The sequence below is a fragment of the Cyclopterus lumpus genome, chromosome 1 (assembly GCF_009769545.1).
Source record: "Cyclopterus lumpus isolate fCycLum1 chromosome 1, fCycLum1.pri, whole genome shotgun sequence".
Taxonomy (NCBI): Eukaryota; Metazoa; Chordata; class Actinopteri; order Perciformes; family Cyclopteridae; genus Cyclopterus; species Cyclopterus lumpus.
In genome coordinates this window covers 11741350-11767819 of record NC_046966.1, presented here as the reverse complement: position 1 = coordinate 11767819, position 26470 = coordinate 11741350, and the positions used below count along the sequence as shown (strand labels likewise).

At 40.2% G+C, this 26470-nt stretch overlaps 3 protein-coding genes across 16 annotated transcripts; 1 reads left to right on the top strand and 2 right to left on the bottom strand.

Moving 5' to 3' along the window:
• Positions 1-2386: 2386 nt before the first annotated feature.
• klf1 (Kruppel-like factor 1 (erythroid)) lies at positions 2387-6034 on the bottom strand. 11 transcript variants are annotated; one of them, XM_034534273.1, is made up of 4 exons: positions 5839-6034; positions 5634-5693; positions 4039-4863; positions 2387-3921 (listed from the first exon to the last, which is right to left on the bottom strand). In XM_034534273.1, the coding sequence occupies exons 1-4, from the start codon at positions 5906-5908 to the stop codon at positions 3746-3748; spliced, it is 1131 nt and encodes a 376-aa protein (XP_034390164.1). In that variant the 5' UTR covers positions 5909-6034; the 3' UTR covers positions 2387-3745. The 11 variants fall into 11 exon arrangements, with proteins under 11 accessions (XP_034390164.1, XP_034390203.1, XP_034390246.1 ...); XM_034534312.1 differs by having other exon boundaries at positions 4039-4897; positions 5634-5673; positions 5839-5975; XM_034534355.1 differs by having other exon boundaries at positions 5634-5673; positions 5839-5975.
• A 3180-nt stretch (positions 6035-9214) lies between these two features.
• On the top strand, positions 9215-19740 carry c1h22orf23 (chromosome 1 C22orf23 homolog). Of its 2 annotated transcripts, none has more exons than XM_034534257.1 (7): positions 9215-9458; positions 9564-9657; positions 9845-9907; positions 10272-10445; positions 10545-10676; positions 10882-10982; positions 19480-19740. In XM_034534257.1, the coding sequence occupies exons 2-7, from the start codon at positions 9564-9566 to the stop codon at positions 19546-19548; spliced, it is 633 nt and encodes a 210-aa protein (XP_034390148.1). In that variant the 5' UTR covers positions 9215-9458; the 3' UTR covers positions 19549-19740. The 2 variants fall into 2 exon arrangements, with proteins under 2 accessions (XP_034390148.1, XP_034390139.1); XM_034534248.1 differs by lacking the exon at positions 19480-19740 and adding an exon at positions 11170-12157 and having other exon boundaries at positions 9218-9458.
• On the bottom strand, positions 11526-26459 carry micall1a (MICAL-like 1a). Of its 3 annotated transcripts, XM_034534198.1 has the most exons (17): positions 25993-26458; positions 25561-25735; positions 22577-22625; positions 20506-20647; positions 20124-20224; positions 18824-18972; positions 17916-18511; positions 17765-17825; positions 17135-17571; positions 15777-16168; positions 15557-15691; positions 15321-15447; positions 14944-15034; positions 13644-13717; positions 13357-13471; positions 13213-13259; positions 11526-13035 (listed from the first exon to the last, which is right to left on the bottom strand). In XM_034534198.1, exons 2-17 carry the CDS (start codon positions 25701-25703, stop codon positions 12899-12901), a joined length of 2796 nt encoding a protein of 931 aa, XP_034390089.1. In that variant the 5' UTR covers positions 25704-25735; positions 25993-26458; the 3' UTR covers positions 11526-12898. The 3 variants fall into 3 exon arrangements, with proteins under 3 accessions (XP_034390089.1, XP_034390099.1, XP_034390081.1); XM_034534208.1 differs by having other exon boundaries at positions 15777-16126; positions 25561-26459; XM_034534190.1 differs by having other exon boundaries at positions 25561-26458.
• Between the last annotated feature and the right edge of the window lie 11 nt (positions 26460-26470).

The window sequence follows — 26470 nt, the reverse complement described above, 5'->3', positions numbered from 1 at the left end:
TGGTATCAGTGCTGTCCTGAAGTAGCAGGGTTTAATAATGCAGAGAAAAAACATTTACAGATGCTCACTGGAGAGGCAGAGCTCCTGAAATATACAAAACAGGTTGAATGGTGTCTAATAGTGTGTTTTCTGAACAGAAGCTGCTCTGCTGTGTCAAAGGTGTCCCGTCTTTTTCTCAGTAACACTGTTGTTCTGCTGAGTTCACACAGTGTTACCGTACACTGGATGTTACAGTGTCTGCCTGCAGGAAGAGGAAACAATACCATGTTTGAAAAGAATCGAATGGCAATGTTTGCATAGATTTGACAATAATGTTCAGGTAGCTGAAGGTTTTTTTCCTTCTATAGCTTTCATCACTGTTTATATATTGAGGCTTAATGTCATATATTTCACATCTTTTCCCAGTAAATCTTCCTTCAGCTCCTTCAGTTAATCTGTTTTCCGCGTTGAGGAAACATGTTTCTCCCCACTGTATATGATGCTTTCTGTTATATAAAACAATCAATTTTTTATTTTTTTTTTAATTGCGATGTTTCCTTTCATAATTTGAAAAAAATATAGAATAATAATAACAAATAATTATAAATCTATAAAGCAGCTGTGAAGTGCTGAAAGAAACCCAGTGCATATAGCACATGGTATTCAGATGTTAAGCCTGGGCCTGGTCACAAAGATTACAATAATTACATGTTTCACCTTTGACCTCTTTAGCTGCTCAGACAAAAAGACAAACTCAAAAATCGCAACAGAGCTTAATAATTCATGCCTTGTTCATGCTTCAGCGCTTGTTTTGCAAACTGTTTACGCTTGAGTATTCCCATGAATGCATACAGCCTGCATAATACCCGCTCTAAAGTATAACATGATATAAACAGGGAAGGTGGAACTAGAAAGTGGAAGTAGAAAGAGTTTGTTTGTTCTTGACAGAACTCTGCCTCTGTCCTCGTTTGGCACAGCAGACCTGTAGATCAGAACTCTGCCTCTGTCCTCGTGTCAACTCTAAATCCCAAATCACTTACTCTTGAAAGCTGCACTAAAATAAACTCTATCAGGGAAGTGCCGTGGATCTATCTGCTGATGTGTAACATCGTGCTATGTGAGCACAGCCTCGGTGGAGAACAGGTTTTTAATGGCCAATGAGTGTCTGCAGCACTTTAATAATCAGGAATACTTCATGTGGGTATATTTGGCACTAATGTGTTTGTGATGTGCATGCACAGCGGGGGCTCGTTTGCTATCAGGCCATCTTGTATGAGCAGGTTTAAGAAGCCAATCATAGCCTCGATAGTTGCACCAAAGAGGGAACTTAAATGGAGCTTATTGGTGTTCCAAATATATATTAAATCGCTACAATTCCAAACCACTGGCTAGGTCCTCGTCTTCATTTGGGCCAAGTAATAAATAAGTCCTATTAAACCATTTAACCTGCTCGGACCTTTTACAATCTATTGCTGTAAAACCTGATTCTTAATGTTAAGGGCTTCTATTGAAAGTGGATTGAGGTCTGTTGCTGAGTTACTCGTAGTGTGAACATAGTATAAGAGTATGCAGCACTTGAGTATAGTGGGGCTTTGTAAAATCACTGCCCCTTCAAAGCCGATATACTCAAAACTACAAACAAATTTCCCACTTGCTTCCCTTGCAGTAATATTAATATAAATACAACAGGATGCAATTCATCTTTTGGATTAAAACAAGTGTGTGCTCTCCAAAGTATATCTCCTACACAAAAAGTAACTCTGACCTCAATAAGCAGTTTCCTTTTGTATGTTCTATATACTGTAATTGACACGTTTTAATGTTTCACTTGACATGTTTTGTGCAACTGAAATGACTGTTGAATGTAAACAAAACTCAAAGAAAGTTACATGTAGTTATTCTAACTATGTTGACAACACATGCAAACTCATTTTCAGTGTTACAAATGTTGAGTAATTGTGTTTGCGTTTTTTTGTTTCTCTTTCCTGAGGGTGTACAAGTCTGTGAAAGTGTATGCGAAAGAGAGGGAGCTTCATAATGTGGTGACGGCCTCATCTGACATAATCAGGACGAATCAGTGAGTGCTGAGTTACATAAGTAAATTCTCGTCCTGACCTCACCCAGATTAGACACACAACTATCAACATCCCGCTGATGCCAGCCTGCAGGCTTTAAGGCTGATACCATAGCAGAGGACTGCCACCTAAAGGCCACAGGCTGGCATTACTTAGGAATAACTGGTTCTCTAATCATGTTCCAGATGTATTCTTTGGATACATAATATATTCTGCTTAATGCAGGACAAATACATGTTTTTGTAAATCCCTTAAAACGTTGAGTAAATGAAATCATGTTAATATTATTGTTAAGATCAGCGGCCTGAATACATCACGTCACACTGAGACAGTTTTACAGCTTTAGAGGTCTTTATTAGAATTATGATAATGAAAACAATAATTAAAAGATTTTAACAATCCTTTGATTAAAAAAAAATCACTGTACAATAAAATAGTAGCCTATCTTCTTACTTTAATAAATATGTTGCTTGCATATTTAGATTATATAAACAACTGAGAAAAATACGGATTATTTACAGTTTCTTAAATAAAAAAAACCCCAAACAGATAAACATAAAAGTAGGTGACTAAAATGCATAATCTCGGATTCACTGTATAATCGCATGGTTTAACATACTTCATGGTTTGTTTGTTTGTTTGTATTCTACAATCAATATTAAAATCAACAAAAGTTATTAGCGAAATCAGACAAAGATATCAGATTACGTCACCATTAATACAGCTAAACATGGCTACTAAGCAGTCTTTGTTCAGTGCACCATGAGATCCAACAGGATATACTACTGTGTATTGTATTATAACCCATATTACACACATTTTTGGTAGATCTTTTGTTAGTGTTAATGTTTGATGCCTACATGTCCACAGTGTGTACAGTGTTCGTCTAAGAGGCCCTTATTGGGGAGTAACACTGCATGTGAGAAATGTATAAAGCCTTCTGTTGCTCCAGAGGGAGCATGTGTGAAGTCTGATGAATGGCCTTAAATGATGTCCCTTAATTCAGTGTTGGTCAGATCTGAAAACTGCAAGTTTGAAAATAAAAATAATTTGAGGTGAGGAGTTAGAAACAAAGGGATCTTACCAGACCTCTACAGTCGGCTCCTCATCGCTACACTAGTTGCTCTTAGCATAACACACCAGAATCTCCAAAATAACTGTTAATGGCCGAACTGCATTATGGGTAATGTAGATGACATATCTCTGGTTCTGCTCCATCGATTTTGAAACTTATTTTTTAGTTACACAATGTTTTCGGAGTACGTCGTCATCAGCGGAGTACTCTTAAAAGTAATTGGTTAAAGAAATACTTCACCCACAAAATGTCCGTTAGTATATCATATAATTTGTCATATGGTCACTACTTCCAAACAATTCCAAGCAACTATGTAAAACACTTGCAAATGCATGTATTTGGGTTGTACTGAGCATATACAAATCATTTTGTGGTTAAAACATGTCTTCATGTCATTACCTAATGGTAACTTGGTCACTAATCAATCATTTTATTAAAAAAATTAAGAATTTCATATGTGGAAGGCTTCTGAATTGAATTGGTCTCATTTGTCGTCTAAAGTGAATAAAAAACCGCTCAACCAAATCAAACAACTCCCCTCAGGCAGCCTTCACACAGTGATTTGTGATGCCATCCTACCACTGTTGGTGTTGTCGGTTCTCATGGCGCAAGTGCATCAAGTGTGTCTCTTCATGTGCAGAGCTAGGTGGTCGGAGCGGGAGAAGGCCCTCTGACACAGCAGACACTCGTAGGGTTTTTGGCCCGTGTGCTTGCGGTAGTGACGCGTCAGTTCATCTGAGCGGGCAAATTTCCAGTTGCAGCCCTCCCATGAACATTGATAAGGCTTTTCCCCTGAAGAGTAGACAATACAATACATTATACTTAAGAAACAAATACATTAAATCATATATTGAGACTTATTCTGACAGACCATTCAGTCGTTCCTGAGGCAGAGTCAATTTGTTGTACCTGTGTGGGTGCGGAGGTGAGCCTTGAGGTGCGAGCTCTTGGTGTAGGTCTTGCTGCAGCTAGGGTATTCACAGCTGTGGATGGCGGGCCTCTTTTTCCCTGTCGCCCTTCGACTACGTTTCCCCTCCATCCCACCAGGGGGCAGCTGTGGAACCACCAGCATTGACTGCTGGTGAAGATGCAGATGACTACTGGTCTGGCTGTGGGGGTATTCACAGAAATGGTTGGCATTGTGGTTAAAGTGGGGCATGTAGCTGTAGTGTCGAGGCTCAGGGGTCACAGCTTGAAGTGGTATGAACCTGCTCTCGGGGAAGGTCCCCATGGAGGGGTGTTGGTGGGGATAGTAAGGGTTAAAGTCCCACGATGAGATTTTAGTGAAGTTTCCTCTGTTGTGCCTCTCGTAACTGCCTCCTTGAGGGAAGCCAAACTGATCTACATGAGGTGGATTGGGAAATGAAGTCCGACCTGTATGGTCGTCTTTATAACCATGGTGGTGCATCTCTGGCTGGACTGGCGTTGTGGTTTCAGCTGGGGACAGGAGCTCCGCCATGAGGCAGCCAGTGCTCATCTGCATATGCTCTTGTCCAGGTTGGTCCTTAAACATGTCCACCTCTTGGTATGCTGTGTTTGGGTCTAACTGTGGGAGCCGTTGATCATTCTTGTCCAGAGATGGGTTGAGGTCGGGCGATGGGCTGCTCCAATCAGACAGCAGGAACTCAATGTCCCAGGATGCCTGGCTGTCGTCATCCAGGAGCTCCTCTGTCATCTGTTGAGAGACCTGCAGTTGCTCAGGGCTGCTTGGTGACGGTTTGTTGCCGAGAGAGTCTGGAAGGAGAGAGTCAGCCTCAGACTTCCACACCTAGATGTTGTTGGAGAGCATTGAGAAGTGATGATCACCAAGCAAAACATTTTGTGAAAAGGATATTCCTCCACATTGCTTTTAAAGTTAAAGTAGGATGCACCCATCTGACTTTTTGGTGTTTAATTAATTAGCTGTATGCCTCACTGGGTTGAGGTGACAGGGATCATTCATTGTTTTCCTAACTTTTTAAGACAAAATGTAACATAAATACCTTTATATAAATACATTGAAAGTGTGACTAGTGTTTGCAATTGATTTTCTGTCCATACTGGCTGTCAAGAGATCAGCAGAAGCTAATATATCAGGCTTGAGCGGTCTGTCTTAATCTTTCAATTTTAGTTTTTAGTACAAAATTTCAAATTTGACGGGAAAATCATTGCGGCCAGGGAGGACAGCACCAGTAACTCTTTCACACATGGGCATGCAAGATATGCAGAGCTTTGGATTATTCACTACATTGCTTTTTAAAAATGACATTAGCAGATCATTTGATCAAAAACAACTTACAATAAGTGCATTCAACCACCATATTTGTCTCCAGTTATTTGGCAGCTCAGCATTATAGTGCAAGACTGACACATTTGTCAAGTAAATATTAAGTGAAATCATTGATAATCTATCTGCGGAATGGAAAAATTACCAGCACAATAATATAGACCATACAATAGGAAGCACTACACTTTTTTCTGTCACTGTGTAGGAATCAAACAACTGGTGTCAACCCGATACTTACTTTCATATTGCCACAGGATTGAATGAGGTTGGAGAAGGAGCTGAAGGAGGGGAGCACAGCCTGTGTAACAGCCATCAAGTACTTTGATCTGATGCCGATTGTCAGAGGTAGCAACAACAGTGTAATTCCTCCCTTTTTTAAAAACTTGTTAGTCTTTACATGACCATCTTAAGCTGAGCTAACAGAAAGTCAAAGCCCAGCTCACCAGGATACTCAGGCCCAGTTACAGTCCGCTCCGTGTTACAGGGTTCTTGAAGCTGCCCCCTTTTCTCCATTCCTCCTCTGCTATCTCTCCCTCCTTTCTGTTGTCTATATCTGTCAGCTGCAAGTCTAACTGCAAATCTCTCTTTTTCATGTAGGTTTTGACGGTTAGGAGGTGGAGCGTAATCATGACTTTCTTTGCTGGCTCTCTTTCTCCATTAAGGTTGTTATATATATAAATCACTAAGCAACTGACTATACTATATAAGACTACTATCTCACCTGAACTCACTGTCTTCCTGTTGCCTGGGATTCAAAGCATAAAGTAAACTGATGAGCGCCGAGCTGTCATTTCACCAAGAAATGCATAATTTTAAATCCAGACGAATAGATAATATGTCACGATAGAAAATTACATAATTATGAGGATTCCAACAATAATTGTATTTATTCTAAATACATTATAAAAAATGAGTGCTGTAATTTCAATGTCCTCACTGTATATCTACAGTCCAGAAATGAACAAAAAAAATCATCCCATGTGGGTTTATCATCGGAAGATCTAAAAGTATAAGTAACTTAAGGTGAGACAACTTTATTGGTATGGCACCTTTTACACATGAAGGCAATTTAAATTGTTTATTATAATGAAGGAAAAAAATGTCATAAAATGCATAAAAAACCCATTTATAATAGAATACAATTAGATAAATAGAATAGGGCAAAATAAAAATACATAGAAAACAATCAATGATTGTACTTCAGTCAATGATTGTACTTCTCTCTCTCTCTTCCATTTTTACAAAGAGCATCCAGTAATCTGCCTTTTTTGTTGTTGTACATAGTGTTTATTAATTTACCTATGTTTTTTTAGCCATTTTCTCATGTGTTTGTCATACTGTATTGCGTCCGTGCTCTTTGTGTCACTTGTCTGGACTGTGCTACTGCCTCTTGGCCAAGTCATCATTGTAAATGAGAATTGGTTCTCAATTGATTTTACCTGGTTGAATAAAAGGTAATATATAGTGCTGTTTCCCCCAAATTCATGTGACATAAATGTCTGCCACCTTTTCACGCAGACACTTGGACCTTAAGTAAACCAAACAAGCCAATAAGGGCCCTTCTGAGACAAAACAAGGTGTTAAACTCAATTGTTTATAAAATAGACCAAAAAGAGTGATATTTGTCTTTTTATTATTTGATGATTAAACAAGAAAGTAATACAAATATAATATAAATAAACAAAATAATCATCTAAATGCCACTACAAAATGTACAAGAAGTTTTATAAAATGCTTCAAAATGTCCCCCCTAAAACTGCAGAGTAGTGCAGGGCACTCTTACGGTATTTGTCATTCACAACTTGGCTATCGGATGTCTGGCCACTATCTAATGAAGCATGCTTTGGCACAGAGGGTAGACTGTGTTGGTACATGCACATTGAAGTGTGTGCACATTTAATGGTAATATGGTGTATGAACCGATTATAATAAAATGCTTGAATAGATATTATGTTCCACCACAAATAGATCTCAGTAGAATTGTCTATGATATTTCATTTCATAGTTTCTTAGACATTCAACCTCCAAACATGATACAAACAAATATTAGTGAATAGTGGTAAACAGATGAGCAGGTAGCTCGTAAACAAACACACCAACTAGCCATTAAAACCTCATTCCCATTGTTGTGCCAATACTTCTATTAGTTTTAACTCACTCCGCACACATACATTTTGGTCTCTGTCTTCCCAGAGAGGACATATGGTTCTGACTTCTGAGAAGACCTGTGTGTGAAAGGTGATTATATTCTTGCTGCTGTTTATCTGTTGACATGGGGCAGAGACAGGCTGCTGTCTTCTCACAGATAATGGTCTCCTGACTGCTGCTGGTCCCTGATGACAAGCCCACCACTGATAAAGACTCCCTCAGAGTGAATACTACACAAGACCTCCACTATGCAGGCGGAAAAGTGTGGCTGCAGCCTCTTTATGGCCTTTAACAAATTACACAAGTTCATCCATAGTTTATTTGTTTGTTTGTGTTCACGTTCAAAGCCTGAGACTAATGTGTGACTATGATATTATCAGAAAGATGTTGATCTGATAAATTAGTCTAGGAGGAGTTTGATAAAGTAAAGGAGGAAGAACGTGTGCTTTATGTAGACATATACTATGCAATTTAGTATTATTTTATGAATACCAAACAAATATATACCCTAAATGTTTATAAAATTATTTGAACAACATGACATAAAACATGAAAAGAATTGAGATTGTTTGCAAACAGAGCCTCCCACAATAAGATGAGGGACTTGGATCTCTTTTCTGTAAAATAAATGTCTGTTCTATTTTAATGTGACCACCTCCTTTCCATACGCAAACTCTTTTAATCTTTCTTTTGATACTCCCTTTGGGCTGAGTAATGTGATATGTATAATGATCCCTGTGGGGAAAATGAACATTTGTAAAGTGAAGACATTACAGTTGTATTATTAATGCATTTAGTTTACAAAATCTTTCATATCTTAAATCATGAGAATTCTATAGCTGTGGGGCCCTTTTTGTTTGGAGCATCACCAGGCAGTGATCTACCTGGCCGGTAAAGTCTGGCCCTGGTGTCGTCGTAAAAAGTTCTAAAAAAGTCCAAAAAACGAATGAAAAAGTCATAGTATAGTTTCTTGAAAAAATAAATTTATAACAGTACAGTATGTACAACAAAAAACAATCAAATTACAGACAGAGATATTCTTTTATCATATATATATGAAATTATTTAGACATATAGCATTACTTTTTAGGATATACTATGACATTGTTCAGGGCTTACTATACTATTACTTATTCTATATACTTAATATATATATAATGTTATAACTGTTAAGACATACTTTACTGTCATGTTTATGGCATTTCTTAATTTAATATTTTTTTATGAAATACTATATTATTCATTTGATTGTACTATGACATTTCTATGCCATTTTCATGACACACTACTATACGATGGCATATTAATGACCAACTTATCAATTTTGATGGCATACTGATAGTTTTCAATTATACTTTTACGTCAAACTATACTATACTATTGTTTATGAAATGTTTGTTGTATTTGTAATTTGTATTCAATAAATCATTCAAAGTGGTATTTCAAAATAAGAAAAACTTACTTAAATTTACATTTCCTGGATCCAAAATCGTTGATGAATAATAACTTTACATATATTCTCCCTCCAATGATTTCATGTAGCTCTTTAAATTAATATGATATGGTTAGAAATTGTGTGGACCCCCCAAAAACAATAGGGGTTTAATCGCTGCCGCTACGAGAACCGGAAGTAGTTTATCTGGTTCATAATGTGCAACCATGGCCGGTGCATATTCACTTTTATACGTTGGAAGTATCAACAAAGATGATCTTCAACAAAGTTCACGCATTACAAGCTGCGTCGATGGTTTTTACAGCGCATGTGTGGTACGTGCAATCGCCCAACGTGTAACGTAACGGACACAAGTGTGCGAGGGGCTCCCGGAAGTGGCTACTCGGTTGCTATAGCAACTGAAATACGCTGCTGTATAACTTGGAGTCGAAACGACCGGAATTAGCTCACGGTGTTTTCTAAGTAAGTGTTTACTCAGAACTCGTTGCAATTGAAGTGAATAACAGAGATAAAGCTATATTAAGCCTGAGAGAATACTGATGTCTTTTTGTGTGACTGTGTTTGCAGATGGAGGCCTCCTCACAGAGTAAAGATGGCAGAGGACTATGGAACCAGCCCAGAGCCCCACAGTACAGCAAGGAAACCCAGGATATGCTGAGATGTGAGATGATGCACTTGTTGCTATTTTAGTGTGACCTGTTAACTGTTAGGTGTAACTGGGAAACAAACATACAATTTGGGAGTTGCTGTGTTGTGTGTGTATTTCCAGGTACATACAAATGTGTGTGTACACGTTTTGTGTCGGTTAGTGTTTTGAAATATTAATCATTATCTCTCCTGGAGCTCAGCAATGATGCAGCAATCAAGATTTACCAACCTCCAGAGAAAACAAATCAATGAATGTCTTAAGAGTAAGTTTGAGCACTTTGGTTGAGATGTTGAGGAATGCAATGTGGTAATACATTGTGTGATAATATTGCATGATATACAGCAGTAACAATATTTTAATGGGATAAAGGGTTTGCCACATACTGTTATTGCAAAACTCAACATGACATTGCTAAAAATCCAGATATATTGTGATTAAAATATAATATGATTATATATGGGTGCTCTGGTATTTTCTGAAACATTTAGTATAACAAAATGTTGTAGTGTGACATGGCATGCAGTATATATATATATATATATATATATATATATATATATATATATATATATATATATATATATATATATACATATATATATATATTGTTTTACTTTTCTCCTAAGACGGAGCAGCTTTACCACTGACCGCTGACCCCACATCATCAGCTTCCCCCACTAAGCCTAAAACTACTAAATCTGTCCAAAAAAGTCTGCTCTGCAAGCCTCAGAGACGCACCGCTGAAGCTTGTCGCTCTGGAAACAGCTACGTCAGAGAAAAGTTCCATCCTGGTCCCTTAAGTGTGTTCGGTATTCATTCATGTGTTTTGACAGACCTACATTGAAAACAATTGCTCCTTGTAACTTGTGTTTTTTTTTCTTCCTGTTTCACTTTCCTAGGAGACTTAGAGAAAGAGAAGATGAGGCTTCAGAATATATTGGCAACGGGAGAAGAGGAGCCAAAAGCTTACCGAAATGTTCCTGCATGTCTGAACCCAGAGGTGGCGGAGCAGAAAGACCGGTATCAGGAAGGTGAGGCTTCCTGCACAGACACAGACAATGTACATGTGGCATGTCCCATTACAACCTGAAAAGAAGTATACACATTTTGATTAAGTTAAGCAGTGTCTATTAATATAAGCGTAACATAAATTTGGCACCGTGCTACTTTGCTTGACTAAATATATCCAGTGCCCCTTGAACAAGTCTAATATTAACTTGTTTGTCTCTTTTGTAGTACTGGATGAGATACAAGAGAGAAGACAGTTTCTGGCAGATATGTCTTCTCTGGGTCAGGAAAAGCAGTACCTCAACATCATCAACACTCAGATATCCCAGGTAATCAAGCAATGGTTTACATAATGGCTCATATTAAGTCTGTACTTAGTCTAGATCATTGAACTGGCATAATGCCAGGCTGTATTTGAGCATTTAGATTCAGATATCAGACACAAATAATAGTATTAAGTCTCTTTGAAAGTGCAGTTGCACTTAAACCTGTGCTGTGTCATGACTCCAATAATAGAGGATTCGAGAACTGCAGGTGTTGGACAAGGCCCGCAGTCCCGAGAACAATGCAATCACATCTGAGAGGAAATGGGAGACAGCAGAGCAGAACACAGAAAAGATGGAGTTAAAAGAGATGAGGGAGAGAAGACTCACCGGCACCGACTGAACATTTAAAAGTTACTTACTGGAAATCAGGTGGAAAACAACACAACTTCAAATTCAGATTTGAGTGTGATGTAATGAGTGCAAAAACAGCAAAGAGGTTACAGCTAACTGTGCTACAACTATACAAGCAGTTATATAAAACAATATGAAGACAAAACTGTGATGTCAGGCTGTGAAAGCATTTGATTTGCAAGAAACACAAACGGCTTGTATTAAGTTATTTTAATCCACTGTCTTGCAGTGTACATTTCGTTTCATAATCCTGCTTTAGGACAACGTATAGCTGACAGAAATGTGGCACTACAGAAGCCCTTGGTTTCAGCTGGACATTAAGACAGGCACAGAGCAGAAACACAGACAACAGAGATTACCATTTAAAATGGAGGACAGTCGAACTGACCAAACAGGAACAGAAAAAGTAAACATACTGACATACGAACAAATGATACTTATCCACATATGCAATTAAATAAATGGCACTCGTACAAACAATATTAACACTTTAAGGCAAAACATGGAAACACACAGAAAGGCATAGTAAAATATAAATTAATGATTATATATTCAGGGTTTCCCCGATGGTTAAAACTGATATAAGCTGATGCTTCGCTGCAGTTGTTAAAATACTGTATATCTGCCCTTTTCTAGTACTCATTATTGCAAGTGTGACCTTTAATATTGATAAACCTTCTGACATCTGCACTTTAACGCGTTTTTCAATTTTTTCATCTCCCACTTTGTTTCCAGTCTCTCTCTCTCACACACATCCACACCCACCCACACACACACAGTTTCTACGGTCATCCATAACTTAGACGATTTACATTACAAAAAAGACACCATCGCGGAAAAAAATTTAAATGTAGGAACCCAAAGACAATCATAACCGAGCAGCTAGAAGAGCTTAGGTCGATCAAGCATTTCAAGAGTAGTTTTCTGAATTTAAAGCAGAGCTCATCTTAATTTTTTTGTTTTACTTTCACATGTACCACAGGCTGAAACCAGACCTGACATGAAACCCTCTCAGATAACCAGCTACTAACCTTTGGAAACAGGGAGCAGAAGACACACGAACAGATTAAAAACATGTTATAAACTCATAGATATCAGGGATCAACTTGCATCCAACCGACCTCATTCAAAGTGAACTGTCGCGTCACACCTTTGTTGAACCTTGACAGAGACCTACAGGATACAAATGCTCTGCAATGCAAGGATAGTGAAGCAACATACAACAATTCACTCAATTGAAAGGTCAGAGAGCTTACAAACAGTGAGTGTCTGAAATATAAAGCTCAGGATAGCCAGACATGGCCAAAACAAGCTTCCTCTCCATTTACTACAGTGACGTCCCCAGCGCTTTTCTGAAAAGTTCAGAGGTTTTCAAGTTGAAGCTTTCGGAGCGGTCGCACAAAAACACTGGAGCGCTCAGAAAGAAAGATGCTGCGGTGGCCTCATACGCTCTCTCCTCATTGAAAACCATTGAAAAAAAAAAAAGTAAAGAAAGGGCGTTGTGTGGACACAGGCCGCCAGTCTTCTTAAAACCGTCTCATATCCTCTCGGAGGAGAATGCGTTCTTGCTATGGTGTTTTCTCCTTGCGGGGGCTGTGGCTCTTGCCTGGTTCTCCTTTATGGCTCAGCCGCTTGAGCACCTTTATGGGTTTGAACTTTGCCCCTTTTTTCTTCTGCTGGTCAACGTCCGGCTCCTTATGAAAGTCTGATGAGGATGGCAATATGACAAAAAATACAAAGATTAACATAGTTTTTGAAAACAGAAACATTGAGAAAGTAAGAGCATTACGAAAGCGGAAGACGCCACAAATACATACTGTTCATGTTAAATTAATGGTCTTATCTTTAACCAACTACAAATGGAGCTTTCTCTAAATCCTACCTTTTTTCTTCAGCATGGCTTCCATAAGTTTATCCTCCTCTTCTTCCCTGTGACAGAATGACTGTTAGATTGCAGAATATTACTGATGGAAAAACACTGTGGGGTTCCTGCAGTGAAACACAGTTAATAATTGGCATTGATTACCTCTGCCTGTCCTGGTCCATGTTGTTAACGATTTGATTGCGCTGTTCAATAATGGTAACCAGCTCAGCCATTAACTCCTGGTCCCGACTCTTGTCCTCCTCCGTCCAGTCTTTCTCTGGAGAAGGATGTTTTTTTTTTTCTTAAGTATAATATGTGTGTGGATATGCAGCTTAAGTGTGGGTGGCCGTAATTTGCTTTGTAACATGAGTCAAGCATTACACACAAATACATACAGGGCAGACACTGGATTTGACTACGTTTTCTTAGCATGATGGGGCAAAACACACCTGGTTTGTTGAGAAGACACCTCAGCTCATACTCCACGTCAGCTTGTCTCTCTTCCAGGTTCTGCTGCTTCGCCCTGCAGTGAGCATTCATTTACACACTGGTGACCTTCAATTTAATACTATACTTTTACACTTCTCTGACCAACTATTACCCAGCTAACAGAGATGTGAAGGAGCACATTGAAGGAACAGTGTGTAACATTTAGTGGTATCCAGTGGTGAGTTGCAGATCGAAACCAACTAGATAACCTCGCTCACCTCCGCTTCCAAACGTGTCAGAGAACTACAAAGGCTTTAAGGGAGGGATAGTTATCTTTAGGACTTTAGTGCAACTATGAGGTACTCAAATCAATATTCTATTCTTCTTCATGACTAGATGGTTGTTTTTAAAATTGCTTTTAAAAACTAATAAATTCCCAAAAGGATTATAATTTATTTATATTTTAAATCAAACTAAATATTGTTTCTATTGCAGCAACAGTTATATTTACAACAGCAAAGTCACGATATAAAGTAATTAATAACTCACTGGAAGCAAATCTAAAATGTCAATAAAAGTTAACGTTTCCTCTGTCCTCTGCCCTGCTTTGTCTTCGTCAGCATAGAAGTGTAAAAGAACAAACAGACAGCTTCCGTTTTAGCTTGTTGGTAAAAAAAAAGAAGAAGCTGTTGGCCGATTGTGCGTGCTGTGTTTGTGTAAACATAGCGACGGTGGATTAAGTACTGCGAACATAACAGTGACAAGCAAAGTTATCTTCAAATCAAGTAATCTTCACTTCACCTGGTTTACTTTGTTTGTGTGCATTTGTGTAGTTGGAGGAGCTCAGCTCCGACACAGAGAGCCGAGGGAAAGCTGCAGCATGATCATAAATTATACAAAAGTACCAGTGACGCCAGAGCTTATCAATACTCCGGCCTTTTATTATTTAGCACTGTCTAATACTGGGTTTTGGTATCTATCCCTTATCTTCAGTAAACACACAACAGAAAGGCTCTCGCTATAGCCAGTGTTGGGTTTTTCCGTTCTGGGCTGCATTGAAACATGGCTGTGCAAGCTGGCGGCATACATGGAAGAGGACCCGCTCCCTACTAGATATAAATGGCTCTTTTAAGCTAGAGAAAACACAACCATTCTTAGTTTCATGTGATTATTCACTAATGAAAACAAAGTTCTAAATATTATATTCAGTTTCTGCCAACAAATTCACCTAAATGTTACACACTGTGCTTTTAAGTGAAGTAAAAACAACTAATCAGCATTGATTCTGTCATTTGCCCCTTGCTGGCGTCTCATACGTACGTGTAGACAAGCTCAGCTTCTCGTCGTACTAAAAGATGTTTCTCATGGATGAGAGTAAACCAGTCCACCAACAGGTGCTCCTCATCCTCATCTGGAAACAGAAAAGAGGAACGCAGAGATATATGGGCACATTTTATATTATCATGTAGTTCTTTCAAGTAAAATATATATAGGGATATTGCCATCCCCCTCTTTTTCTAGAGGAGATCATTTGTTTTTTATAATACTTTTGTGAGCTATTTAAGCCGCACCGTTATTTTAGTAGTTTTACATTTCTTTAATATAGGGAACCTAACTTTCATGCACGGCATGTGGGGACATCGTTTCCAACATGTAACTGGCCTTCAACTGATTTAACTAAAAATGCGATGTGTTACCGTTAGGGTTGTCTCTCAGCTTCTTCTCCAGCTGCACTCCCTTCTGCTCCAGCTCATCCAGCTGCTTCTCCAGCTGACCCATCTCCCCATGGATGTCCTCTACTGGGATGTACTGGTCTGATTGCACCTAGGTGGATGTTTGGACAAGGTGAATCAATTGAGAACCTCTTCATGAATTTTCTATATTTCTTTTCTTATGACAAAGTATAGAGTATATGTTGTCTTTGGTTTTCTACCTTGCGTTTGATAAGAGGGAAGCCATGTCCAGGGGCCGGGGGTCTGGCAGGACGAGGGCCTTTTGGTGGTTTGGTTTTGGATTTAGCAGGGGAGGGAGAAGCTTTCCTGTTGAACGGGTTCTCTTTACAGATCCGCTAAAATGAGAAGAGAGATAAAGCTGGAATATATTGTGCAAAGTGTATTGCTTTCGCTCACTATATTTGGAGGTGGACCTATTACCTTATTGTGTGTTTGGGTGGCTCCTAAGGCTAATGGACTGGGGGTTGTTGGGGGTCGTGGTGGAGGGTCTAGGGTCCCTTTGGTCCCAAAGCTGCGACTGGGCTGTGGGGTAGCTGGAGCTGAGCTGGCATTTGATGGCATGGGAGAAGGGTCGGGGCTTAGAGAAGAATGAGGCAGACGCTCGGTCGAGGAGGATGAAGGAGACGGCGTAGAGTCGCACGGTGAACAGATGGAAGGCTCTGAGACACTTTTGGTGAAGGCGTGTTCCTGGTCGCTGCTGGCACTGCCAGTCAAATGGGGACGGGAGGAGCTGTGGTCCGAGCCAAAGGACAGACTCTCTGTGCTGAGAGCTGGAGAGGGAGAGCAAGAGGAGGGCTGAGAGTGAGAGAGAACTAAAGAGGAAGGATGGTTTAATAAAAACCAAAGAACAGAAATTAAACAGGAATCAAAGAAGTTGAGACAGAGAAATATAGAGGGAATGGGGAAAAGAACAAAAAACAATGAACATCTTTATAAAACATCCCACCCCGTCTCTTTTTTTACTCCAACCTCATTGTTCCAGTTCAACTGTGCTGAAGAAGTGCCAACGTACAATTTAAATGTGAAGCTGACAAGAATGAGAACTTTAGGATTTAGAGCCCTTAACATTTCTAAATTGTACATCAATGTTAAAAGGTGCATTTTGTCTCATAGTTACGAAATGTAAAAAAGAGAATTATACGGTTAACAAGCTCTTGGTAGGTGTGACATTAAGCATTTGTGTCTAACATGAGGACATCTCGGTGAGGAAAATGAAGCGGCACCGACAGTGAACAGACTATGGTGAGGATAAGGAATCTGATCCAGATTAAAGAATGTTTTTTTGACAAGATAAATCAATCATATCACCACAATCCAATAAAGCATGCATATCACTTGCTGCAATCCAAGGTGACTGAACTAAATATTAAATTAAGCTTTATTCATGTTTACCTTAATTTGTCTATTTACATTTGATCAATAAACTGTTAGATGGTTTGAAATTAGCCAAACTTCTTACATGATGTGAACACATTTGCATGAAGCAGAAATACTGCAAAAAATGAGTGGTTTTCCAACGCTGCTCTTCATTAACATACAGTGTAAGGAACTGTAACACGAACAACAGCATGTTCTCCACAAACTTATACATTTCTACAGTACCACCTAAAGGGTCATTTTACATCTCCACATAGTACAGACTAGCTGGTGAGGTTAGATGATGATAAATGGAACTCAAATTAAATGTATAGTGTTGTCTTTGCATTTCATTTCTGTAGAAAATGACAAATGGCTAGGTAAATAAACACAAAGGGAGCACAGTTGCTGACCAAACTGACCGTGGTGACCTGTAAGTGGCTGTGGAGCAGGAGGTGCCAGCCGTTTCTTGCTCACGGGGCCGGGGCTTGCAGAGCGGGACGAGCTTCCCCCACTAGGGGGAGTGTCTGCACCTGTTGCATCAGCTGCCTGAGTGATGCTGTACCATGGGTGACTAGCCACAACTGTGGGTGGAATTGCACTTTCTCCGCTGCCCTCTTCTTCCGCTACCTCGCCATTATCATCTTCATCATCATCTTCATCATCCTCGAATGGGTTGGCGGGTGCAGGGGGTGTGCTGGGTCTGGAGCCCTCCCCTTTGAGAGAGTACAGAGAGCCTGTATTGGGACGGGTTGCCAGTCCTGCCGGAGGAGGGGGAGGGGCTTTCTTCTTCTTGGGGTCTGATTGGACCAGGGCAAGCCAAGGTGGGTCTTTGGGTTTATGGGTGCCACTTGACAGGCTGGACAGTGAGATGCACAAATAGGGATGAGGGGTCACAGAGGGGAAGAAACAAAATAAGGAAACATTGAAGCATGGAGGGTCAAGCAAGTACATTCTATAACAAGATGTAATTCAAAACTGAGACAGAGAAAGACAATGAAGATATATTTAAGGTCAAAGAAATGGTGGTAATGGATGGAAAAGTTAGCTACCTTCCAGGAGACCGTGATCTTTCTCGAGGTTTGGGAGGAATCGGAGGCTTCTGGTATTCACCTGTGATTTCAAGAAAAATGTGAGGATGAATATCGACAGATCCTCTTATGCATTATCTATAATCATTTATATTCTGCACTGAGCACGCACCAACTGAAAGGCCATCTGCCGTACGGGGTAACCGAACCCGAGGGGCAGGGCGAGGAGGAGGGGTGGGTTCAGAGACCCGGCGAGGTGCCGGTACTGGTCGACTGGCACCTTCATTATGACTGATCGGCGTAGAAGGGAGGTCCCCATTGATCGTTTTGGCTGGTGTTTTAGTATCTTCCTCTCTCTCCACCTCTTCTTCATCGCTCTCATCAAAAGGGTTGGGAGGAGAAGAAGGACGAGGTATCCCCTCTTCCTCTCCACTGCCATCCATCACTTTTGCCTTTTCCAAAGAGTCTGCTGCATTTGTTGTAACAGCAGTGACTGTGGCACAGTCATTAGTAGGCATGTCAGTTTCATTTGTTTGGCTTACTGGAGGAGGAGTCTTTGCCCGGTCCTTCTCGGAGGGCGAGGTGTGAGGAATTGTGCTGCGACCAATCCTGGCAGACTGACCTACCACTGGTTTCTTACTAAAATCTAGCCGGCCATTCTGATTGGCTAAAGCATGCCTTGCAAGGTGATGTGTACAGACCAAGGCCCCGGAGTTGTTTCCTAATTTGTAGGATCCAGGAAGCAGAGTGCTGTGACACTCTGTGCACCTGAGACAACAATGACACAGGAAGACAATAAGATCTTTAACTCGCATAAAGATTGTTGAGATATTCAGTTACTACAAATTATTAGCATGAGCACAAATGTGTCAAAATAATAACTCATTAACTAATTTATTCCTGTTTAAGTTATATTCCTTTCATGAAATCCAATCCAGTGTTTGACGCTATTTAAGGCTGGCATTTTTTCAGCTAAAGCCAAGAAATGTATTTACAATCTCAGTAACTACAAGTGTTGCCAAGTATCTAACACACACACACACACACACACACACACACACACACACACACACAGCTCACCTGAAGCAGTTGCGATGATAGAGCTTGCCATCCACCAGAAATCTCTGCACCAGGTGGACATGTTTCTGGCAGGCGGCACAGGTGCTGCTGAGTGTGCTGCGCTTGACTGCTGCAACCACTTCTACACCCGTCTGCGCAGACTGGCTCGGCTAGTGCAAGCAACCAGGACGTTGTTCACAGGGAGAGGGGAGATGTCAGGGGAAGCGGGGAAGATGGAGAGTAATGGTCGACGGGGAGATCAAACATGAGTCAGGATTTGAGGATGTGGACTTTTCATTTTGTTTAGCTAGCTAAATCTGCTCAATTAGAAGTGGCAACTACTGCTCATTGATGCATGTGGTTGAACTGCATACTTCTTTTTCAGGTTAAAACATATTTTGATTAATAGAAAAATATGTGTAATTTGTAAGTTTATATTAGTAACACAATCCAAACAGCTTGGGTTAATGGTTCTGGGAGTCACGTTTTGAAGATATATAGAGGTTTAGGACAGATTTATTGTTTTTACATTTTTTATTTACTTATTATTTTGTGTTAAGTAAAAGGGGGTTAGCAGCAGCGCATTGCAAAACTTGGCACACGGTGTTAGGATAGTGCTACTGTTAGTATTGAAAAAAAGACTTAAAGGACCCAACTGTTTTGTTTTTACCTCCTAGCTCACCCCCACCCACATCCTACTGCCTAGGCTCAGGACCACAGAGTGGAGGGGGGATCAGATGGGATGAGGAAGAAGAGGAGGAAGAGAAGGGAGTGGAATGGATTTCCATCTGAAGAAGGGGGGTGGGAAGGTTGCCAGTACATGGAAATATGGCGATGTAGGAAAGAAGTTGAAGGTATGCGAAAGAAAAGAAAGACAGGATACAGAGGCTATCTTTGTCGACTTACTCTACCTCGGCTGCTTAGCTTTTCTTCTACTGTGTAATACAACGCCCACACAAGGAAGTAGTAATTATAAAATTCTTATGTTGAGATTGTTGTACTGCAATGGCAGGATGGGATTTGTATTGTACAGATATTATTACTATTTAATATCCCCAAATAGCACATGCAGAATTCAAAATACACATATGTGTCTGCGGTTTAAGTGTTATAAGGACCTTCAAAGGACAACATAAAGAATATTACTCAAATAATAGAGCGTGTTAACATGCAGCTCCAGAAGAGTATCATGCAGACATAATGTAGTTCAGTGATGCAGATTTTAAAAAGGTATGCATGTCCTAGATTAAAGAAAAAAAGTCAATATTGAGACATGCACAGGGTAATTCCTGTTTCTCCTGGTGCTAAGTCTTGTTCTTACCTCAGACTCAGCCATTTTGTCTTCCAAAGGTGTCGATGGCCTCTTCTGAGCTTGCTCATTATGATCAACAGAACTCATCCTTTTCATGCAAGGGGGGTTTGCTGCAAAAAAAGAAGTCATCAGTTAATGATGATAATAAAATGATATACGTTGTTGTTGCAAACAATAATTATACAAGTTATTCCATCTCAAGATGTGCAGAGTTTGGATAGTTTTTGTGGCTCATGGGATTGAAAAAGAAACACACTAAATGCAGATTTTCCATGAGGCAAAATCATCAAATTAATATTATCTGTGAAATATATGGTCAAAATTGTAACATGATATGTCTTTTACATGCACAGTGCTCAAAGTGAAATCCAAATGAATAGAATGTCCCCACCTTGAGACTTGTTGTTGAAGAAGTTGTAGTACTGGGAGACGTATGTGATGATGCTGAGACGGTCAGGCACTTTCATGGACACCATGTCTTCTGGGTCCAACAGGGCGGGGATCCCCAGCTGTGTCTCTGCCACGTCAAAGGCCTACGACCAAGCAAAGACAGACGAGGGAGGTAGATTATTAAAAGAAACAGTACGCAGTGTGTTTAAATGCATGCATACAATACATAATAATCATCATTATTACTGCCAAGTATAGCCAAATACAGTGATCTGTGAACTAACTTGCTGTAGGAGGAAACAAAACTGACTAAGCACAACTCAACAAACCTTGATTACTTCATATTTCAACTCATTGTGGCTTTTTGCTCTGATTTCCCTCAGTGTTTTGGGACTATTTCTATGGCATAAAGGCAATAGAAACTGTTTCAAGTGAGGTAGGTGGATCACCCTCAGTAACTGGTCAAATGTTTATGGAAAGACACAATGCTGTAGAGTTTCAAATATAACACTTCAATGCTTTGAGCTTAAACAAAGTTCCATTTACCTTTGTTGTGCTGGGGTGGCAGGAGAAAGCTTAGGGACTGATATTTCAAACCTCTGCAAATCAAACTAACACAATCTGCATTGCTTGATACCACAGAAAGTTGTTGTTCAGCAAGACGAGTTACTGCTTGCCATTAAAATGTTTCTCTTAAACTAAACGCTTAATCTGGGTATCTATCCAGTTGTGTTGTGTCTCAATTTAAATATGCAGAAACTGAGGACAGAATAATGTCTTTGTTCCATGTGTGTAAAAAAGAAACATGCTTGCCACCAACCAGCACACACTGGATGACCTGAGTAATCTAACTGCTGCCAAAACATCAGTCATTTTTGTTTTTTGAGGATAATCATCGGTCTAATGAAAAATTCCACAAAGGAAATGAGAGGGGGGTAAAGTTACATAACACAAGCGATACAATCGTTGGCAGTTACACACCACTGAAATAATACAGCCACCAAATGCTAAACACAGGCAAAGCCATAGAATCTGGGTATTTGCAATCATTTCAAATCAAGATGTGCCTGTGAGTGACGCTCCTTCAAGTATGACACAGTGAAGAACGTCAAACAAGCAACGCAATCTGGGTCGCCTGATCTGCCTTCATAAACCTCCCCAGACCTAGATTTAACCTAAATATGGGCTATCCGGGCTATGTGAGCAAGTGTAGAGAACGGAAACTGACACTTGCAGTAACCTTATTATATACATAATGTAACTTTATGCGATTGAACAGTAAGCAGTACCGCGTGCAAATGAATCTCTGAACACAGGGTCAAACATGGGATACTTTTTAAGTTGATCCTGCACTGTATATATAGCTCATATATGAAAGGGCTATTAGAAAAGTAATCCTAAAATAGAGAAAACCATTAAGACATTTAAGGATCTCACATCTGGCTCCTTAATAGTAAATATCTGACTGAGGTGCTTTGAGTGTTTTTACCATTAATGGATTCAGTCAACAACTTTGTTTATTTATAATGAAAGCAATACACCGCATGTTTTCCTCATACTACCTCCAGCTGCCTCACTTTCCCAGACAGAGCTGCCAAAGCTTAGCTCAGACTAGAAATGAGGAGACTCCCTCAATGTTCTGCTTACAGACAGTGTGGAAAAACTCAATGAGGGAAATTTAATATAAAATGAGTTATTTACTAGTTCCTAACCACCAGACTTATAAGCTGCAAATTCAGCACTTCTGCACCTAAAATCCTCTTTACGTCATCTCTACACAGGCTTATGTTAAGAATTTTTAGGACATTGAATGCTCTGGCTTTCTTCCGCGTTTCCCTGTTCAAGCTCCATCCAGATTAAGTAACACTGCTCTTACAGACAGTCAAATACTCTGAAGTCCCACCCAACGTGACTGCACGCAGGATTAGTACTGTTATGGCTGAATGAAGCACGTGCAGTGCCTGAAACCAGACAGGTGATTCCACCCTCCCTTCTAGAGCAAATTAATTAAATTAACACAAGATCATGGGAGTGTTGAAACCCCAAAACATACAGTGGTAAAATTGACTCACCAGTCGGTTGTTCTCGTACACATTCTCTTTAGACAGCGAGCCAAAGTCACTGAAATGACAAGACAGAACATTCTAAACATTTGAGATATGGCTGTGTATGCATGTAGTCAGTGTACAGATATGTTGCCTGCAACAACTGTCCATCATGGTATCTCCTTTGTCAGCACTCTTGTACAGCAGAAGACCATAAAAAAGTAAACAGCCATGCTGATATAGGATGGTACGGTATCAAGTTCCCTGACCTATTTCCGCTTATGTTATGAACCATCAACAAGCTATTATTTGTTTGACAGCATGACATGAAGTATTGGTGGGCAGTTAAGTTTCCAGACTACAAAGACTACAAAGTTGACAACTTGTCCCAAACCACACAAACGATGCCTGATGTTCCATTTCAAAAGGAAAGAACTCCAACACCAAACAGGAGTGATGGGCATATAATTACAAGGCTCTGCTTTGAAATGCCAGGGGCGATGAACAAAGGAAAGTAAACATCCTGCAGTAAAACTGGAAAATCTCTGAGGTGTTCTGGGATGAAAGTGTGGTTGTGTGCATCAGTAAATGTAAGTTGACCTGAGTGTATTAGTAGGACAACAGTGTGGCAGGAAAAAACACCATGACCCTGGTGAGAGTTTATGGAGACCATGTGGAACTCTCAAGAAGGAAAAACCCTGTGAATGAGCTCCGTGTTGGAGCTACACAAGTGACCTCTGTTCTATCTAATCTAGTTATCATGGTCACAAACACTGAGCAGCAGCTCTAATATCAAGAGAATTACCACACAAGTCCAATATATCAGATCTTTAGCATTTTTTTCACACTCGCAGAAAAGACAGTGCCAGCCGATACTGACATGAATGAAGTGAAGTATTTGATCTGAATTGTAAACCTAATCCACTGTGACTAACAGTCTCGCTCCAAGGTTTATTTTGGGAAAGAAGACTGAGGAGCTGCATTTGTGTATCAGGCATTTAAAATCCACATGATCAAAACCAGGGTAAACCAGTATATCGGGTAAATCTGGTTCAGTCATTCAGGAACGCTTGTGCTGCAGCATACAGGATTGGGAGATGTCAATGAGGACAATCATAAATGAAGCTTACACATATATCAATAATAATCAGCAGTTTTAAAAGAAGAGTAGATTAGACAAAACAAGTGCATTATGGAAAATAATTTCAACAGAGTAGATAAAAAACTAAGTGCATGGCGTGATATCATCGTGCATATGTCAACACATTTAATTTAATTGCAATTTTGACCTCACTGTTGCAATCACTTTGGTTTTATAGGACATGGATGATTACTCACAGCCATGTCTACTCCCTCTCCAGTGGGTAGAGGGACAATTAATCTCGGCTGAAATTGAGATGAGACCATTTGGTGCACTAAGTATTGTCACTCCTCTGCATCAGTGTGTTGTATTTTGAGGAGAATACATTGGCTTCAGAGTGCAGGGAGAGTCACAATACAAAGGGAAGGCCCAGTATTAGAGCTAAATCCAGTTTGACAGGCGGAGGTCTCAGCTGCAGATTAGCCTGACGAACTGTCTGTCTGGATCAGAGCGAGTTCCCGTTGGGCCGCTCGACAGAGGGCTGAACAGGGAGACATGCTGGATCACAAATTGAAGAGGCAGAGCTTGAAAGCTGGGTGTTTAGGATTTGTCCACTCTCTTACTTTCAGCTTTACTGCAGATAGACTATATTCCACTTCAGTGACTGGTCCAGTAAATGTTTGCTCTACAACCATCAAAGAAGTCAAATTTGCTCACAAAAGCCTTGAGCACCTGAGAGGTTAGCAGCATGAGCAAGATGCTTTTTGTCTAAAGCCATTCCATCACACAACATTTTCCCCACAAGGAGAAAAGAGGGACATAACATGTAATTTTCTGGCTGATTTTACACAATCTTCTTACAACAACAAGGGTCGTTGACTTCTTTTACAAGGAGTTAAACCGTCAATGTAATGCTGTCAATAGAGTGCACTTCCCACTGAGGCACATTATGCAACACAGGACTAGATGCATGTCCAATGTATTATGAAGTAGTATCTGTTTATATTTACTGTAACACTGCAAATAACGGAAACATTTCAAATCAAATTATTTGCCCGTCTTGATACACAAGATATACAATATTAGTAACAAACACAGGATAGCCCTCTTATTTTGAACATCAAAGTACTGAAAGGCTGATCCTCACCATTTAACATACTTCAGCATGTTCAGGCCTTTGATCAAAGGCTGGTCAAATTCACTTATTAACTGTAAGTTAATTAAGTAAGGACATTTTCAGTTTGGGGTCAAAACAAGTGGATTTCCTCATCCCGATAATCCTTTTTAGTTGTTGTGTTTTGTGGTGGCTTCTGTAATGTGTGTGTGTGTGTGTGTGTGTGTGTGTGTGTGTGTGTGTGTGTGTGTGTGTGTCAGTGTAAAATGCAGAGAGGAGGGGTTGTGTTGTTACAGAAAGGCCATGGCTTGTCAGCTTGAGTTAATCACAGCACACTGGCCTCTCACTGTACAATGTGCTTTAATCATATTTCGAGTGTTTTTGACTGATAACACACACATCATTAAAACATACTATCATAGACAGTTTTGCTAATGCATTTTTTTTTATTGAACAGCTTTCTAAAATGTATTATAAAATGAAAAGAAAATGTACCCTTGTTCAACAGGAGCCTTTTATAAAGTCCTTAAAACACTTCCCCCTTATTTATCTAAGTTAGAGCAATATGAATTCACGATCCGACTAGCTACTGAGTTTGTTCTGCATTTGTAGCCTGAAGGGATTAACAAACCTATTAATACAGTAGCTACCTGAAAACAACTTCAAAAACACTATGTACGCTAGTCACTCCTCAAAACAACGTATCGTGGAGACAGTTTTGGACTGTTGGACCACGGTATTCTCATTTGTAATTGGCTGAATCAATGTTAATACAGTTGGTATCAATTTTACGTCGATATATTTCGGGATACTTACATCAGTTCTGGTCTGTAACGGTGTATTATGGCACAAAACGCCAACCCGTCCCTAAAGGACGTTGACATGTCCTTTACTTCCACCTCGTCGTAGTGCTCACACTGTATCCGACACCACTCCTGCAGCGCCTTCAGAGACCCCATGACGCGAGTATCACAGAAAGTCACTGATATTCCTGTGAATTAAAATAGTTCCGTTTCTTGAGTTCCTTTGTCGCTAACGAGCCATCAGTTCAGTGAATGGGGCGACAGACAGACAGACAGACAACGCCCAACGAGACATTCATTGACAGCAAGTGAGTCACGTTAAGAAAACTAGCATGGCCAGCTGGATGCTATCTAACTTTTGCAACTACAACATGTATTATGCCCCGACTTTAAATCCCGTCCCGAGTTATACAGACAGAGGACAACGTGTAAAGTGGTAACGTACTTTGACCACAACCTCCAACTAAACTAAAGACACCGCGGCTAATACCCAGAGTTCATAGCGGGAGCCAACAAAGTTCTTGACGTCGCCAACTGGGCTAACTAGCTCGCTGCGGTCCGTCAGTCCGCTGCTAGCTCAGGTCTGCTTCTCTTTGGTGGGCGCCGGCTGGCTCTGAGGGCCGTGTGGGGCGATGATGCGGTTTCAGTCGAAGCCGAGGTGGACCACCAACCCCGTTTGTTGCTGCAGTAACTGCAACGGCTGTTAAAACGCTGGATGAACAAGTCGTGCGCTAATGGCGAAACCTTTTTTGCGGAAACAAAAATAAAACACAGTGTGAAAAATACATTCCGAACAATTGATGTTGATTAAAGCAGCCAAGCCATCCCAGTTGCAGTGGTCGGACTGTTGGCGACACGCCTGCCACCCGACACGTTGTTTTTTCGCCTAGCGGCCTCGCGGGGAGCTCTAGGACCGCTTCTCC